Source organism: Pongo abelii, chromosome 13 (assembly GCF_028885655.2).
Source record: "Pongo abelii isolate AG06213 chromosome 13, NHGRI_mPonAbe1-v2.0_pri, whole genome shotgun sequence".
Classification (NCBI taxonomy): domain Eukaryota; kingdom Metazoa; phylum Chordata; class Mammalia; order Primates; family Hominidae; genus Pongo; species Pongo abelii.
The window spans coordinates 87,081,473-87,095,613 of record NC_071998.2 but is presented as its reverse complement, the minus strand read 5'-3'; the positions used below and the strand labels follow the sequence as shown (position 1 = coordinate 87,095,613).

At 37.2% G+C, this 14,141-nt stretch overlaps 1 protein-coding gene across 7 annotated transcripts in view; it reads right to left on the bottom strand.

Moving 5' to 3' along the window:
* ERCC6L2 (ERCC excision repair 6 like 2) overlaps positions 1-14,141 on the bottom strand; it is a 167,254-nt gene that overhangs the window by 72,166 nt on the left and 80,947 nt on the right. For 6 of the 7 annotated variants that reach the window (XR_008509835.2, XM_054520289.2, XM_024252413.3 and 3 more), the window contains 2 exons: positions 9,436-9,535; positions 611-763 (listed from right to left, as the gene is read on the bottom strand). Coding sequence is in view for 6 of the 7 variants with exons in the window: in XM_054520289.2 (XP_054376264.2) it covers positions 611-763; positions 9,436-9,535 (253 nt within the window). In the remaining variant the exon portion in view is untranslated. The remainder of the gene's footprint in view (positions 1-610; positions 764-9,435; positions 9,536-14,141) is intronic. The other variant, XM_054520287.2, reaches the window with a different exon arrangement.

Sequence of the window (14,141 nt, the reverse complement as noted above, 5' to 3'; positions counted from 1 at the left end):
TGATACGTATACGAATATCAATTAGAAAATAGGTTAATATCCTTAGTATTCTGGTATACAAAAGAACTTAAAGATTTTTTTAAGAAAGGATATAAAATATTTTGTTTGAAGAATAAGAAACATCTGTATGCTAAGGATGAACACAACAGGGAGAGTTTAACATATTGGTGTGGAATTTTTATTGGGAACAGAAAACAAAAATCTCCATGAGACATGAGAGTACATCTCAGGGAGTATTTGGTAACTTTTAATCAAAACACATTTTATATTTTTGTTTATTTAGGAAAACCTCTTTTTTTAGTTCCTGACTTCAGCAGCTGTTTTCAAAACTATAAACTTCTCTCTGCCTATTTAAAATGGCCTTGGAGTTCATACTACCCAGTATATACATTTGTGTGTGTGCATTATTTGTAATTATGCATGGGAAAATCTTAGTTTAGAGGTACAATAATTCATTTCTTATTCTCTAAAAGTAAAAATTCCAAGGCATTTTTGATAAAGAAAACCGAAAGCTTCTCTGAAAAGGCAACAGCAATTGTATTTCAAATTTCCTGAGGAAGAAAAACTGTATTTAAAATATTATTGAAAAGGTCAGAGAAGAAGTTCACACCTCCAGGATGTCCTTCGTAAGACAAGACCCTTGGGACCTAAATTTGAAGAGGTTATGGATCCCAAAAAGCTCTCCTTGATGCTCTTTAGATCCTTGAACTGCTTCAAAATATCGTTTGGCATTTTCACTTCCAACCACCACACAGTGAAGTTGCTAAAACAGAAAAAACACAAGATATTTTTGAAGTGTTTGCTCCAACAATATGTCAGAATTTCCTGGCATTCCCTGTATATACACAGCTTTAGTTGGAGCAGGCAGAATCTCCTTAGGGAGGAAATTTTGTTTTAATTTCCCTGGCAGATGTTGCCATTATGGTGAAATAATAATAATCTGGCCAGTCTTATTGAAACAGAGATCTTATATTTCCTATTTTATCTGTTTTCTAACAACTGAGTCAAGATTACATCTCTATAGAATATCCACCTGACATAAATGTTTAATAATAAAAGCATACATTTGAATACACTTTTCTCCTTTTAAAACTCTTATTACAATAGCAACTACTAAAACTGGCAGAAGTAATTATCACTGAAGTTAAATTACAATCTAAAGTAATGATATGATAACCACCTTGGTGTCAAACTAATTGTGGCTTGACTACATTGCCTACTCACAGCAAAAACCCTATCACTGTTTTAAGAAACACTGCATCTTTGACATAATTTTGAATACAGAAAGAACACTGACATGGAACATTTAAAAACACCATTTCAGTATCAACATTAATATGCACTATTTGCTGGATATTTTACTAAATGTAACATAAATATGTAAAATTAAAATACAATCTGATTAACCCCATGTATACTTTAAAATTTCTTGAAAGAAACAAAGAATGCACAGAATGGAAAATAACTTCAGCCCATTGATGGAGAAATCAGTAAAAAATGATGCTTAAGGGCCGGGTGCAATGGCTCGTGCCTGTAATTCCAGCACTTTGGGAGGTGGAGGTGGAGGCAGGAGGAACACTTGATTTCAGGAGTCAGAGCCCAACCTGGTCAACGTGGTGAAACCCCTTCTCTACTAAAATACAAAAATTAGCTGGGCATGGTGGTGGGCGCATGTAATCCCAGCTACTTGGGAGGCTGAGGCAGGAGAATTGCTTGAACCTAGTGGAATCTGGAAGCAACCCGAGGTGGCGCCACTGCACTCCAGCCTGGGCGACAGACTCCATCACAAAAAAAAAAAAAAAAAAAAAAAAAGAAATGCTTAACTATTGAGATGATCATCAGAGTTCATTTGCACTGTAATAAGTTACTCTAGGCAACTAAAATTCTTGTTAATAACAGCTGCCATTTACTGAACATTTATTACACGTATAGCATTTATTTCCATACTCTCATTTAATCCTTATAAACTTATATCATCCCAATTTTAGAAATAAAATAACTAAAATTTCTGTATTTTAAAAATAAAGTAACTTAAGTTTAGAGAAATTAAGTGACTTGCTCACAGCTGCCAGCTAAGAAGTGTCATTCCTAGAATTTGAACCTTGGTTTGGCTGAATCTAAAATTTGTACTATTAACTAATTTCTCACTTTCAAGATGCCTCTCTTCAAACAAAACCCTCGGGACCTTCATTTAAAGAAGTTATGGATCAACATACCAACTTGATCAGTTTGATACCAATGAACATGGGCTGTAATCCTGGGAGTACAGAATTACAATAACAATTGATGCAAGTGATAGCCCAGGTACCTACCTATTTTACCCTTGTTACTGAAACTACCTTAAACACTGATATTGTCAGACTGCAGGACCTGTAACTATAATCACCAAGGTAATTTGTAAACCTTAATTTGAGTCTTTATAAGCTTCCTAGCAAAGTTTTATCACAAAATTTACAAAAAGCACACTATTTTTTACTAAAGTGGCTCCAGTAAAAGTGGAAACCAGTTGCCTCCATCTGTAGGCTAACTAAAAATGAAATCATGTTCAAATTCAAGAAGTTAGGGGGAAAATAGTAATTAAAAAACGTAGCTTAGTTTGTAGCTTATGAAAAATCCATACAAGGGAGAAAATGCTTGGATCTCATCATAACAATAGACAAAATAGAGAAAGAAGTGAAAAGAAAAGAACATTTATGATGTTAAGAAGTTCATGGCCGTTCTTCCATCTTTAAGGCCAGCAGTGTGGCATCTTCATTATTTTTCTCTCTGACCCTTTGCTTCCTTACCACGGGTTATTAGGCAGTAGGGTCAGAGAAAGCAGAGATGAAGATGTGCACATCTGACCCTTATAAAACAACCTTGTGATTACATTGGCCCATCTGGGGGTGGTTTGTGGGATTACAATGTGAACATCTTTGGGAGACTATTATTCAGCCTACCACAGTAAAGAAGTGCAAAAAGAATGATGGGAGCAAGTCGAAATGACACAGAAGCCACCCTAATGTGTTCCCATTGGCCAAATATAAGACAATGTGAACATCAAATAAATAGTGATATTCAATGTGTTGTAATCTGTTACTAAAATAGGAAGCCATGAGACCACACAAATTAAATAAATAGAAGGGAAAGCTCTTTTTTAAATGGTAGAGTGCCAAAGAACAACCAAGAAGGATAATGGAAACAGAAAAATCACCACCTGACAACCATTATAGTGGTAGCTGACTCAGGCAGGAATCACAAATGAACACTAAGGGTTATGCGTGCAGGTCTGATGAGGAACTGGCAGTCTCAGAGGATCTCCCCATAAACTACATATCAATTACAAAGAAAAAAATAGTAACTTTGCAGTGGAGAAACTTAGACACAAACTTGACCTGCGATCAAGGTTAACGTGAGCAGTAGTAGGGCAGGTCACCCCCATGTGCCTTCTGACTGATGCAAGGAGAAGAGCACAGTATCATGTCTGTGGTATTCCTGCCAATACTGCTTGGCCTGAGTCTGGACATGAGGAAACATCAAATGGACCTAGACTGAAGGACATCCTACACAAAGGCCTTATTCTTTAAAGCTGTCAAGGTCTTGAAAGACAAAGCCTGGATAATATTCCAGGCTGAAGAAAACTGAAGAGACACAAGTAAATGGAGCCATGATCCTTGATGAAACCTTGGACCAGAAAGGAAAAAGAGAGAGGTGGGGAAACTGAATGGGTCCTATGGATTACAGCATCATGTTTTATCAATGGTAATTTCTTCATGTGAATAACTGCATTTTGGAGAGGAGTGTGGGGGGTGGGGAAAGCGAGTTGTAGAACCGTATATACAACTGAGTGTTTAGAATGCATAAAACTGTTTTTTATGTATATTCAAGTAGCAGTGTACTTCTTTTGGGGAAATACATACCAGAAAATTTAGAGTGTTGGTAGGAGAGTGTTGCTTCTTTGGGGAAATACATAGTGATGAGAAGTCTAACTCTCTCAAATGGCTCAGAAAAAGAATAAAGATAATGGCTGAGACAAAGAGAAAGCAAGTGTGTAAAATGTCAGCAAATAGGGAACTTGAGCGAAGCTAACTGGGGGTTCTTTCTGCTGTTCTTGCAATTCTTCTGCAAACACTTACAAATAAAATTTACACACACACACACACACACACACACACACACACACAGAGAGAGACGAGATGACTTTCTAAATGCCAAACTTTAGATTGCTTAAATGCTCCAAACCTGAAGGAGCACAGCTGCTGTAAAAGTGTTGTTTATATTTTTAAAATGTATAAAATATCTGAATGCATCATCACAACAGATGCAACAAAAGATATCAAAATAAAAGCCCCTCATGAACAACACAGGTCACTCCTTATTAGTCTAACCAGTGCTGTAATGTTTAGGTGTATCCTTCTAGGTATCTTTCAATGAAGTTAAAGCTATTTATACATACAGATGCTCCTTAATTTATGATGGGGCTATATCTAGATAAACCCATTGTAAGTTGAAAACACCATTAGGTCTAAAGTGAGTTTTGGACTTACGATAGGCTTATCTTGATGTGGCCCCATCGTAAGTAGAGGAATATACTTCATACATAAATAGGTATCATTTTAGCACCATCATAAAACTGAAAAACATTAAGTTGAACCATGTCATAAATCAGGGACAGTCTGTCAAACAGAAATAGCTTTATTTCTAAACACACTGAAACACTGTAGATATTGTTCTGTATATTGCTTTTTCGACTCACTTAAAAATATCTTCAGACATCTTGCCACATCAGTACATTTGATCTGACTATAATTTTTTAAATTTTGCTGTCACAAAGTAATATAGGTATCAGAATTTATTCTGTTACTGTCGGACATTTAGGTTGTTTCCTTTGTTTTTTAAACAAATGCATTGCAATGCTAAGTAAAAGCCCTTGTCATCCTTCACTGTGCATATGTGAGAGGATTTCTGTCCGTTAGCTATGGAGACTCTACAATATCTATACCAGTTGTACTCTCAACAGTAGTATATGAGCATCTCTCAAATACCCCAACCAACAATGAACAGCACCAATCTCCCCAACCCCCCACAAAACACCTCAATATGCATTTTTTTAAAAAGCTTTTGCAGAATATACAATGCAAATGGTCTTATTTTATTTTCTATCTCTAGATTATGAGTGTGGTTAAAAAGATCTTTTCACATGTGTTAACCACTTGCATTTTTAATTCAGTGAAATGCCTATTATTCTTTTTATTGGTTTGTAGGTGATACAGTTTGGCTGTGTTCCCACCCAAATCTCATTTTGAATTGCAGCTCCCATAATTCCCATGTGTTGTGGGAGGGACCCAGTGGGAGATAACTGAATCATGTGGGCGGTTTCTCCCCTACTGTTCTCGTGGTAGTGAATAAGTCTCACGAGTTCTGATGGTTTTATAAGGGGAAACCCCTTTCATTTGATTCTCATTCTCTTTGCCTGCCTCCATGTAAGATATGCCTTTTGCCTTCTGCCATGATTGTGAGGCCTCCCCAGCCATGCAGAACTGTGAGTCCATTAAACCTCTTCTTTATAACCAGTCTCTGGTATGTCTTTACCAGCAGCATGAAAACAGACTAATACAGTGGGAGTTCTTTATATTTTGTAGATGCTGCTCTTTTATTACATATATGGCAAACATATGCTCCTAGTCTGTCTTTGAATTTGGTTTGCAGTTCCTTTGTCATACAGAAGTTTCATACAAAAATACAGTCAAATTTACAATACTCTGTATTTGCCTTAGAGGCTGCACTAGTTTCCCAATTCTGCTGTAACAAAGTACTACAAATTGGATGTCTTAAAACAACAGAAATTTATTTTCTCATAGTTGTGCAGGCTAAATCTGAAATCAAGGTGTCCATAGGGCCATGCTCTGTCTGAAGATTTTAGGGAATGCTCCTTCCTTGCCTCTTTCTAGCTTCTGGTAGTTGCTGGTAATCCGTAGCATTCTTTGGCTTATGGTGGCATCACTCCAATCTCTGCCTCCATTGTCACATGGTGTTCTTCCTCTGTGGCTGTCTGTATCCAAATTTCCCCCTTCTTATAAGGTATCAGTCAATGGATTAGGGCCCACTCTCATCCAGTGTGATCTCATCTTAACCTCATCTGCAAAGACCCTACTTACAAATAAGATCACATTCACAGGTACCAGGGGTTAGGACTTCAACCTATCTTTTGAGGGGAAAGGGCCCTATTGACTCAAAACAGATGCTTGGTTAAAGATTTTCATATTTATGTTCATGAGAGATATTCATCTGTGATTTTCTCTTCTGGCAATGTCTTTGTCAAGTTTGGTATCAGGATTCTACCGTTTTTGTGAAGTAAGTTGGAAGTCTTCCCTCTTCTTCTGTTTTCAAAAACAATATTAAGTGTTTGATAGAATTTACCACTGAAGTCATCCGGGCTAGAATCTATCTTTGTGGGAGAGTTCTGAATTAACAACTCAGTTTCAACCAGCCTGGGCAACATAGTAAAACTCTCTCTCTACAAAAATAAAAATAAAAAATTGGCTCAGTGTGGTAGCATGCACCTATAGTTCCAGCTACTTGGGATGCTGAGGTGGGAGGATCATTTGAGCCTCTCACAGTTCTGGGAGCCAGAAATCTGAAATCAGTATCACTAAACTGAAATCAAGGTGTTGGCAGGACCATGACCACACTCCTTCTGGAGGCTTTAGGAAAGAATCTACTTCTTGCCTCTTCCAGCTTGCGGTGGCTGCCACCATTCCTTAGCTTCTGGCACACCACTCCAATCAATGCCTCTGTGGTTACATTGTCTTTTCCTCTTCTGTCTGTGTCAAAATGTCCTCTAGCTTTTTCTTATAAGGACACTTGTGGATAATCCAAGATAATCCCTGAATCTCAAGACCCATAATTTAATCACATCTGCAAAGATCCTTTTTCCATATGAAGTACCATTTACAATTTCCAGGGATTAGAAATTGACATTTTTCAGGGCCAGTATTCAGCCCACTATAGTGCCTTTTTCAAAGTGTTTATTTTGCTAAACTGTTGGGTAATTATTTTTGGCTGGGTTATTCATCTGCCTTTAAATACTTCACGTTTATCTCTGTCTACTGCAGTGCTTATCTGAAATCAAGTGGAGGGTGCAAATAATTAGTCTTCTGGGCAACAGGAGGGACTTTCTTCTGAATATTAGAAACATTTGGAGCTCTGTCTTGCTTCTTTGCTTCCAGTACTTCTACTTATTGTTCTCACTTGAGAGTAGACACCTCTGCTGGCTGTAATTTGGTCCAAATGGGATAAGATTATAAGGGCTAAACTGTCCTGTTACACCATCAGTGATACTCCGAAGAGGGCTCCACAGTTACCCCAAGGCTGCCTTCTTTTTTAGTATCTGCTGACTCTAAGCTTGGAATATCCAGAGACTGCACCTACCTTTTCAGTAGTCTTCTTCTGACTGAGTTTAACTTGGCTTCTTCCTTCAATCTGATCCCAACTTCCTTTTGTCTTTTGGGACTCCTTACAATTTTGGGGCCACCAAGAAAACTCTTCTTGCTTTCTAACATTTTTACAGGTTTTTTTTTTTTTTTAAGAACATAATTTTTGGATTTTTTTTCCCCCAAAGATTGAAGGTCAACCTGGGAGGCTAGAAGGTGTGCTCCATTGGTTTAAATTCCAAACTATCTTTAAACCATATTTAGTGCCTTTTCCTTCCATGATTGCCATCTTATCTTTATTTGTGTCATATAAAGTACTTAAATTACCTCATCTTCTGAAGTGTATTTTATCATATACTATTGTACAATGTATATTTTATAACAAGACATTTCATTAAATGAGTTGGATGAATAGGTAAAAAGGAAATGTATATAGTAATGGACTGAAAAAAATTACTACATAATTGAGGAAAGACTCTTACTTGAACTGTCAGTAGTCTAAGACAGTACTCAAAAGAACAGCTCCTAAGATGAGTAACTTTCCACTTTTTCCCAAGGTTGGTTAAATAGGTTAGAAAAAAATAATTTTCAAGTAGTTGTGCTATACCAAAAAAAAAAAAAAAAAAAGAACTGTTTATTACAGAGCTAAAAGCTTTAAGACAAAACAAAAACTGCTGTGTACGATTCTATTTTTAGAATGAAGAAAACAGTATAAATTTAAGATTGGATCATTCTTAGGTTAACTACCAACACATGTGGCAGATGTTTGCTCTTAAATAGATGCCAACTGAACATATAGGAAGCAATTCAAATGTAATATTTATGATTACACGTGAACCTTATTCCAGATTGTCTCAAGTATCCAGTTGTAAACTAAATAAATATTGTTTGTTTAGAGGCATAAATGTAGTAGTAAATGATATGCCAAGCATATTAAAGAGTTAATGCAATTTTAGACGAATACTAAAAGTACCAGGAAAGTAGTTAGCACACTTAAGTTCTATTCCTATAATTTCATTTACTGGGGCATCTCTGGGGTCCCAGTTTCATCATGTACAGTATGTACCTCTAAGGTAGTGCTCCCTAATCTTCACATGATGGCACATGTAGAAAATGGTAACATATGAATATCTATCTGGTGTAAAAAGAAGAGGTTACTCAAGGCTGGCAGCTAGCTTATATGGTTTTGCTGTGTCCCTACCCAAATTTTATCTTGAATTACAGTTCCCATAATCCCCACATGCTGTGGCAGGGATCCAGTGGGTAAATGAATCATGGGGGCAGTTATACCCATGCTGCTGTTCTCAGGATATTGAGTTCTCAAGAGATCTGATGGTTTTATAAGTGGTTTTTCCCTCTTTGCTCAGCACTTCTCCTTCCTGCCATCCTGTGAAGAAGAGCATGTTTGCTTCCCCTTCCACCATGATGCTAAGTTTCCTGAGGCCTCCCCTGCCATGTGAAACTGTGAGTCAATTAAACCTCTTTCCTTTATAAATTACCCAGTCTTGGGCAGTTCTTTATGGCAGCATGAGAATGAACCAACACACTGGCTTAGGTACTCTTGCTGTCCAGAAAGCTGTGGGACCAACATCTCAGTGCACCTGTAGCCCATTTGTGGTAAACCACTACATCTTGGCCTGTAGTTTGGGGAGCTGTGACCTTGCTACTCAAAATGTGGGCTGCTGATTAGTTTTACTAGGACTCCTGGGAGCTAGTTAAAAATTCCACATCATGGGCTCTAACTCAGACCTACTAAATCAGAATCAGTATTTTGACAAGATCCCTAGGTAATTCGCATGTACACTAAAGTTTAAGAGGTACTGCTCTAGAAAACTTTCAGCTCAAAAATTCAATGAACCAAAGAATCTGTTTCATAAAAGTGTATTCAAGGGTAATTTTTATAATCTTATTAAATTCCACGATATAGTACGATTTAAAACTTACATTTTACACAAATTTGTTCCTAATTTTTGAAAACAGATAAATGTTGACCTCTGAAACAGAAAAAGGGAAACATATTTACCTGCTTGTATATCTGTCGTAAATACATGATTTCCTCCACAGTTCCCAAGGATATCAGCCTAAGCACTTTGACATCTCTACACTGTCCAATCCTATATGCTCTGTAAAAAGATTAAAAAACACAAACAAAAATCAAGTGAAACAACTTTGGGTTGAAGAGGTAACTTGGGGACACAAAAATGGAAAATTATTAAATTTTTAATTAATTTAAAAATAAACATTTTATGTTAAATATGCTCTATTTAGTAATAATTCAAAAATTCATATTCATATAAAAAGCTTATTAAGGAGAAAAATATTACAGAAAACCTAAAAGTATCAACTTCATTTTTGTTATAAACATCACTTTCCACTGTCTAAAAACATTTCCTAAATTCAGGTTTTTCTTTTATAGCAGCTTTAAGCTTACAGACTGTTCCCCAAAGATTTCATTTATATAAAAATCCCCAAAATGCCAACTAATCCATAGTGCAAGAAAGCAGACTAGTGGTTGCTTGGGGATAAGGGGATGGGGAAGAATGGGAGGGGTGGGTCACAAAGGGGCGGAAGGAAAATTCTGGGATGATGGGTATGTTTATTATGTTAATTGTGGTGATGGTTTTACAGGTACATAAGTCAAAACTTATCAATTGTATACTTGAAGTATGTACAGTTTATTGCATGTCAATTATACTTTATTAAAACTGCTAAAAAGTAAAAAAACCACAACTTAGCAAAAAGTAGTTAATCAACTGTAAAGTCTATGGAAGTGCTGGTCTACAGTCCTCATCTGTAGAGATTTCAATTCAGTGGATCTGACTGAATCACTCAGTTTACTGGCATCCAAGGTGTTTCCATACAGACTATAGTGCTAATTAAAATTCTAAACTGATTCATCACAGTGGTTTAACTGTGGGTCTATTCCCCACAGCTTCTCTCATACGGAGGCTTTATAGGATGCTCTGTATGAGCACCCAATGCCTGTTACAGTTGCTGAAGGGAACCGGGGCAAGGCCATACTGCCTATATGCTTGAAAATGTTACAATTTGGGGGAAATTTATCTTTGAACTTGTAAGGTCACCCATATGTTATATTTGATGTTCTCTCTGCCTCCTTTACCTGTCCCTCCTCACAAAGGACTTTTACTCGAGGACATCCTGGATCCTGCAAATCTCACATCTCCAGCAGGAAATGGAGGCTCCTGTGACACAGCACCACCAGGGATAAGGTACTGCATTCTCACTTCCATTCTGCAACCTGGGAGCAGAGGAGATGGGCTCAGCATCCCTTTCTCTCCTACAATGTGTTTGGGTTCTAAAGAAAACCAGAAATGGATCTAAGAAAATGTCCTTTGGATGTATGCTTAAGCCAGTTGTTTGGTGAATGGGAGAGATTCCGTTAGGATGCATATCCTTTAATCTTTACAGACAAAAATTTTAGACACGTGTTACTGTGCACCTATGCTTCATCATTTCTTGATCCATAAAGCAAGGATTTGTAAGTGATGAGTTTTCACCACGTGGAGACAAGTGTTGAGGAACTGTTATACAATAGGTAGGTCATTAGCTTTATTTCTGTTCTTAGTTCCTGCTGTCAGAGTCAGTGGAAGGAGAGGGAGAGGAAAAGGAAAGCCATTTATTCAGTTTTATTGTGAACTAACTTTCAGTGAATACCAAAGCACAGTACACTGTGCTTGGAAGAATACTGGGATAAATAATATGTCTCGATGATCTAATGAAAAAGTACAAAAGACAACAAGTGTCATTAAGATCAAAAAAAAGGGGGGGAAATTTTTCTGTGGTTTTCATTTCGACCAATTTCCTTGACAGCTGTCTGTGGAGAGAGGCTGATTAAAAGTGTAAGCTTTGCAGTAAGACCACATGGATTCAGATCCTGACCCTGCCACTTATTGGCTGTGACCCTGAGCAAGTTACTTAAGTGCACTGTGCCTCAGCTTTCTCATATGTAAAATGGGTATAATAGTGCCTATCACATATGGATATTCTGAGTATTAAATGAGATAATCCATGGAAAGCACCAAGAATGACAGTTCCTACCTTAACATAAACACTCAATAAGTGCAGCCATTATTCCTTTGTCCTTATTCTTCCAAATGTACTTGAATAAAATTGTACACAAAATATTATTATAAATAAACATTGTTATTGGTTAGATGGCCTTTCTGCTTCTTAAGTGTTTCTATGTATTTGACTTTTTCCCTCAGATTAGACTTTTCAAAAGTGTCTCTTTTATTCTTTTCAATGAATTAGTTAAAATTTATATTACGTTCTTATTTTTATCTTAATAATGTAATAATGTGTATAATTCTATTTTCTTTTTTGTTCCTTTTCTAGTTTTCTAAACTATTCTTTTACTTTCGGCCTTTCTTTTTTAATAAATGAATTTAAAAATTGAAATTAGCATCAGAATTTAAATATTGATCCACAGTAATTTCACTGATTTTTTTTTTTGTTTGAGATGGAGTCTCACTCTGTCTCCCAGGCTGGAGTGCAGTGGCTCAAACTAGGCTCACTGCAAGCTCCGCCTCCCGGTTTACACCATTCTCCTGCCTCAGCCTCCCAAGTAGCTGGGACTACAGGTGCCCACCACCACGCTCAGCTCATTTTTTGTATTTTTAGTAGAGATGGGGTTTCACTGTGTTAGCCAGGATGGTCTTGATCTCCTGATCTCATGATCCCCCCACCTCGGCCTCCCAAAGTGCTGGGATTACAGGCGTGAGCCACCGCAACCGGCCTCATTGTTATTTCTAAATAGCAAGTTTTTCTCTCTTGATTTCCTCTTATTGTGGTAAAATATAAAAAACAAAAAATTTAATCATTTTAAACATTTTTAAGTGTACACTTAAGTGGCATTAGGTATATCCACACTATTATGCAACTATAATACCTATATAGCTACAGACACTTTCCAAACTGAAACTCTGTACTCATTAAACAATAACTCCCCATTCCCCAGTCCCCCAGCTACTAGCAACTACCATTCTCTTTTCTGTCTTTGTGAATTTGATGACTCTAGGTACAACATGAAATCATACAATCTTTGTCCTTTTCTGGCAAAAACAGGTATCCATTCTTTGTAGCTGATATTAGAGGAAAAAAAATTCAATCATGACACCACTGAGTATGATGTTAGCTCTGGGTTTTTCATAAATGACCTTATATGTTGAAGTAGTTTCCTTTTTTTTTTTTATTGAGACGGAGTCACTCTGCCGCCCAGGCTGGAGCGCAGTGTTGCAATCTCAGCAAACTGCAACCTCCGTCTCCCGAGCTTAAGTGATTCTCGTGCCTTGGCCACCCAAGCAAGCAGCTGGGACTACAGGCATGCACCACCATGCTGGCTAATTTTTATATTTTTTTTGTAGAGATGGGGTTTCACCATGTTGGTCAGGCGGGCCTTGAACTCCTGACCTCAAGAGGCGCGAGCCAAAGCGCCTGGCTTGTTTCCTTTTATTTTTAATGTGTTGTTTTTGTCATCTTTAAAAAGATGTTGAATTTTGTCAAATGCTTTTTCTGCATCAATGAAATGATTATGTGTCTTTTTACCTTCATTCGTTAATGTGGCATATTACACTGATTGTTGTGGGATGTTGAACTGTTTTTGAATTCCAGGAATAAATCCTACTTTGTGTATCATTCTTTCAATATGCTGCTGAATTCAGTTTGCTGGCATTTTACTGAGTATTTTTGCATTAACATTCATAAGGATTATTGGTCTGTAGTTTTCTTTCTTGTAGAGTCTTTGATTTTGGTATTGGGGTAATGCTGGCTTTATAGAATTAATTGGAATGTGTTTCTTCCTCTTCAGTTTTTTGGAAGCATTTGAGAAGGATTGGTGCAAATTCTTTTTTTTTTTTTAGATGGAGTCTCACTCTGTTGCCAGGCTGGAGTGCAATGGCTTGATCTCGGCTCACTGCAACCTCCAACTCCCTGGTTTAAGCTATTCTCTTGCCTCAGCCTCCCGAGTAGCTGGGATTACAGGCACACGCCACCACGCCCAGCTAATTTTTGTATTTTTAGTAGAGACGGGGTTTCACCGTGTTGGCCAGGATGGTCTCGAACTCCTGAACTCGTGATTCGCCTGCCTCGGCCTCCTAAAATGCTGGATTACAGGTGTGAGCCACCGTGCCCGGCTGGATTGGTGCAAATTCTTTAAATGCTTGGTAGAATTAATCAGCAAAGCCTTAAGGTCCTGGGCTTTACTTTATTGGGAGGTTTTTGTTTACTGATTCAATCTCCTTACATAGTTATGGTTATATTCAGGTTTTCTATGTCTTCATGACATTCTTCCTAGGTTGTGTATTTCTAGCAATTTATCCATTTCACATAGACTATTCAATTTGTTGGTATACAAATGTTCACAGTACTCTCTTGAACTTTTTATTTCTGTAAAATCAGTAGCAATGTCCCCTTTCATTTTTGATGTTAATTATTTGAGTCTTCTTTCTTCTCTCTTAGTCAATCTAGCTAAAGATTTATCCACCATTTTCTTGATCTTTTCAAACAACCAACTCTTGGTTTCATTGATTGCCTCTGTTGTTTTCCTATTCTTTGTTTTACTTATCTCTGTTCTAATATTTGTTATTTCCTTCCTCTGGCTAGCTCTGGGGGTTTTTCTTTTCCTAGCTCCTTAAGGTGGAAAGTTAATTGTTGATTTAGACCTTTATTCTTTTTTATGTAAGCATTTACAGCTATAAATTTCCCTCTTAG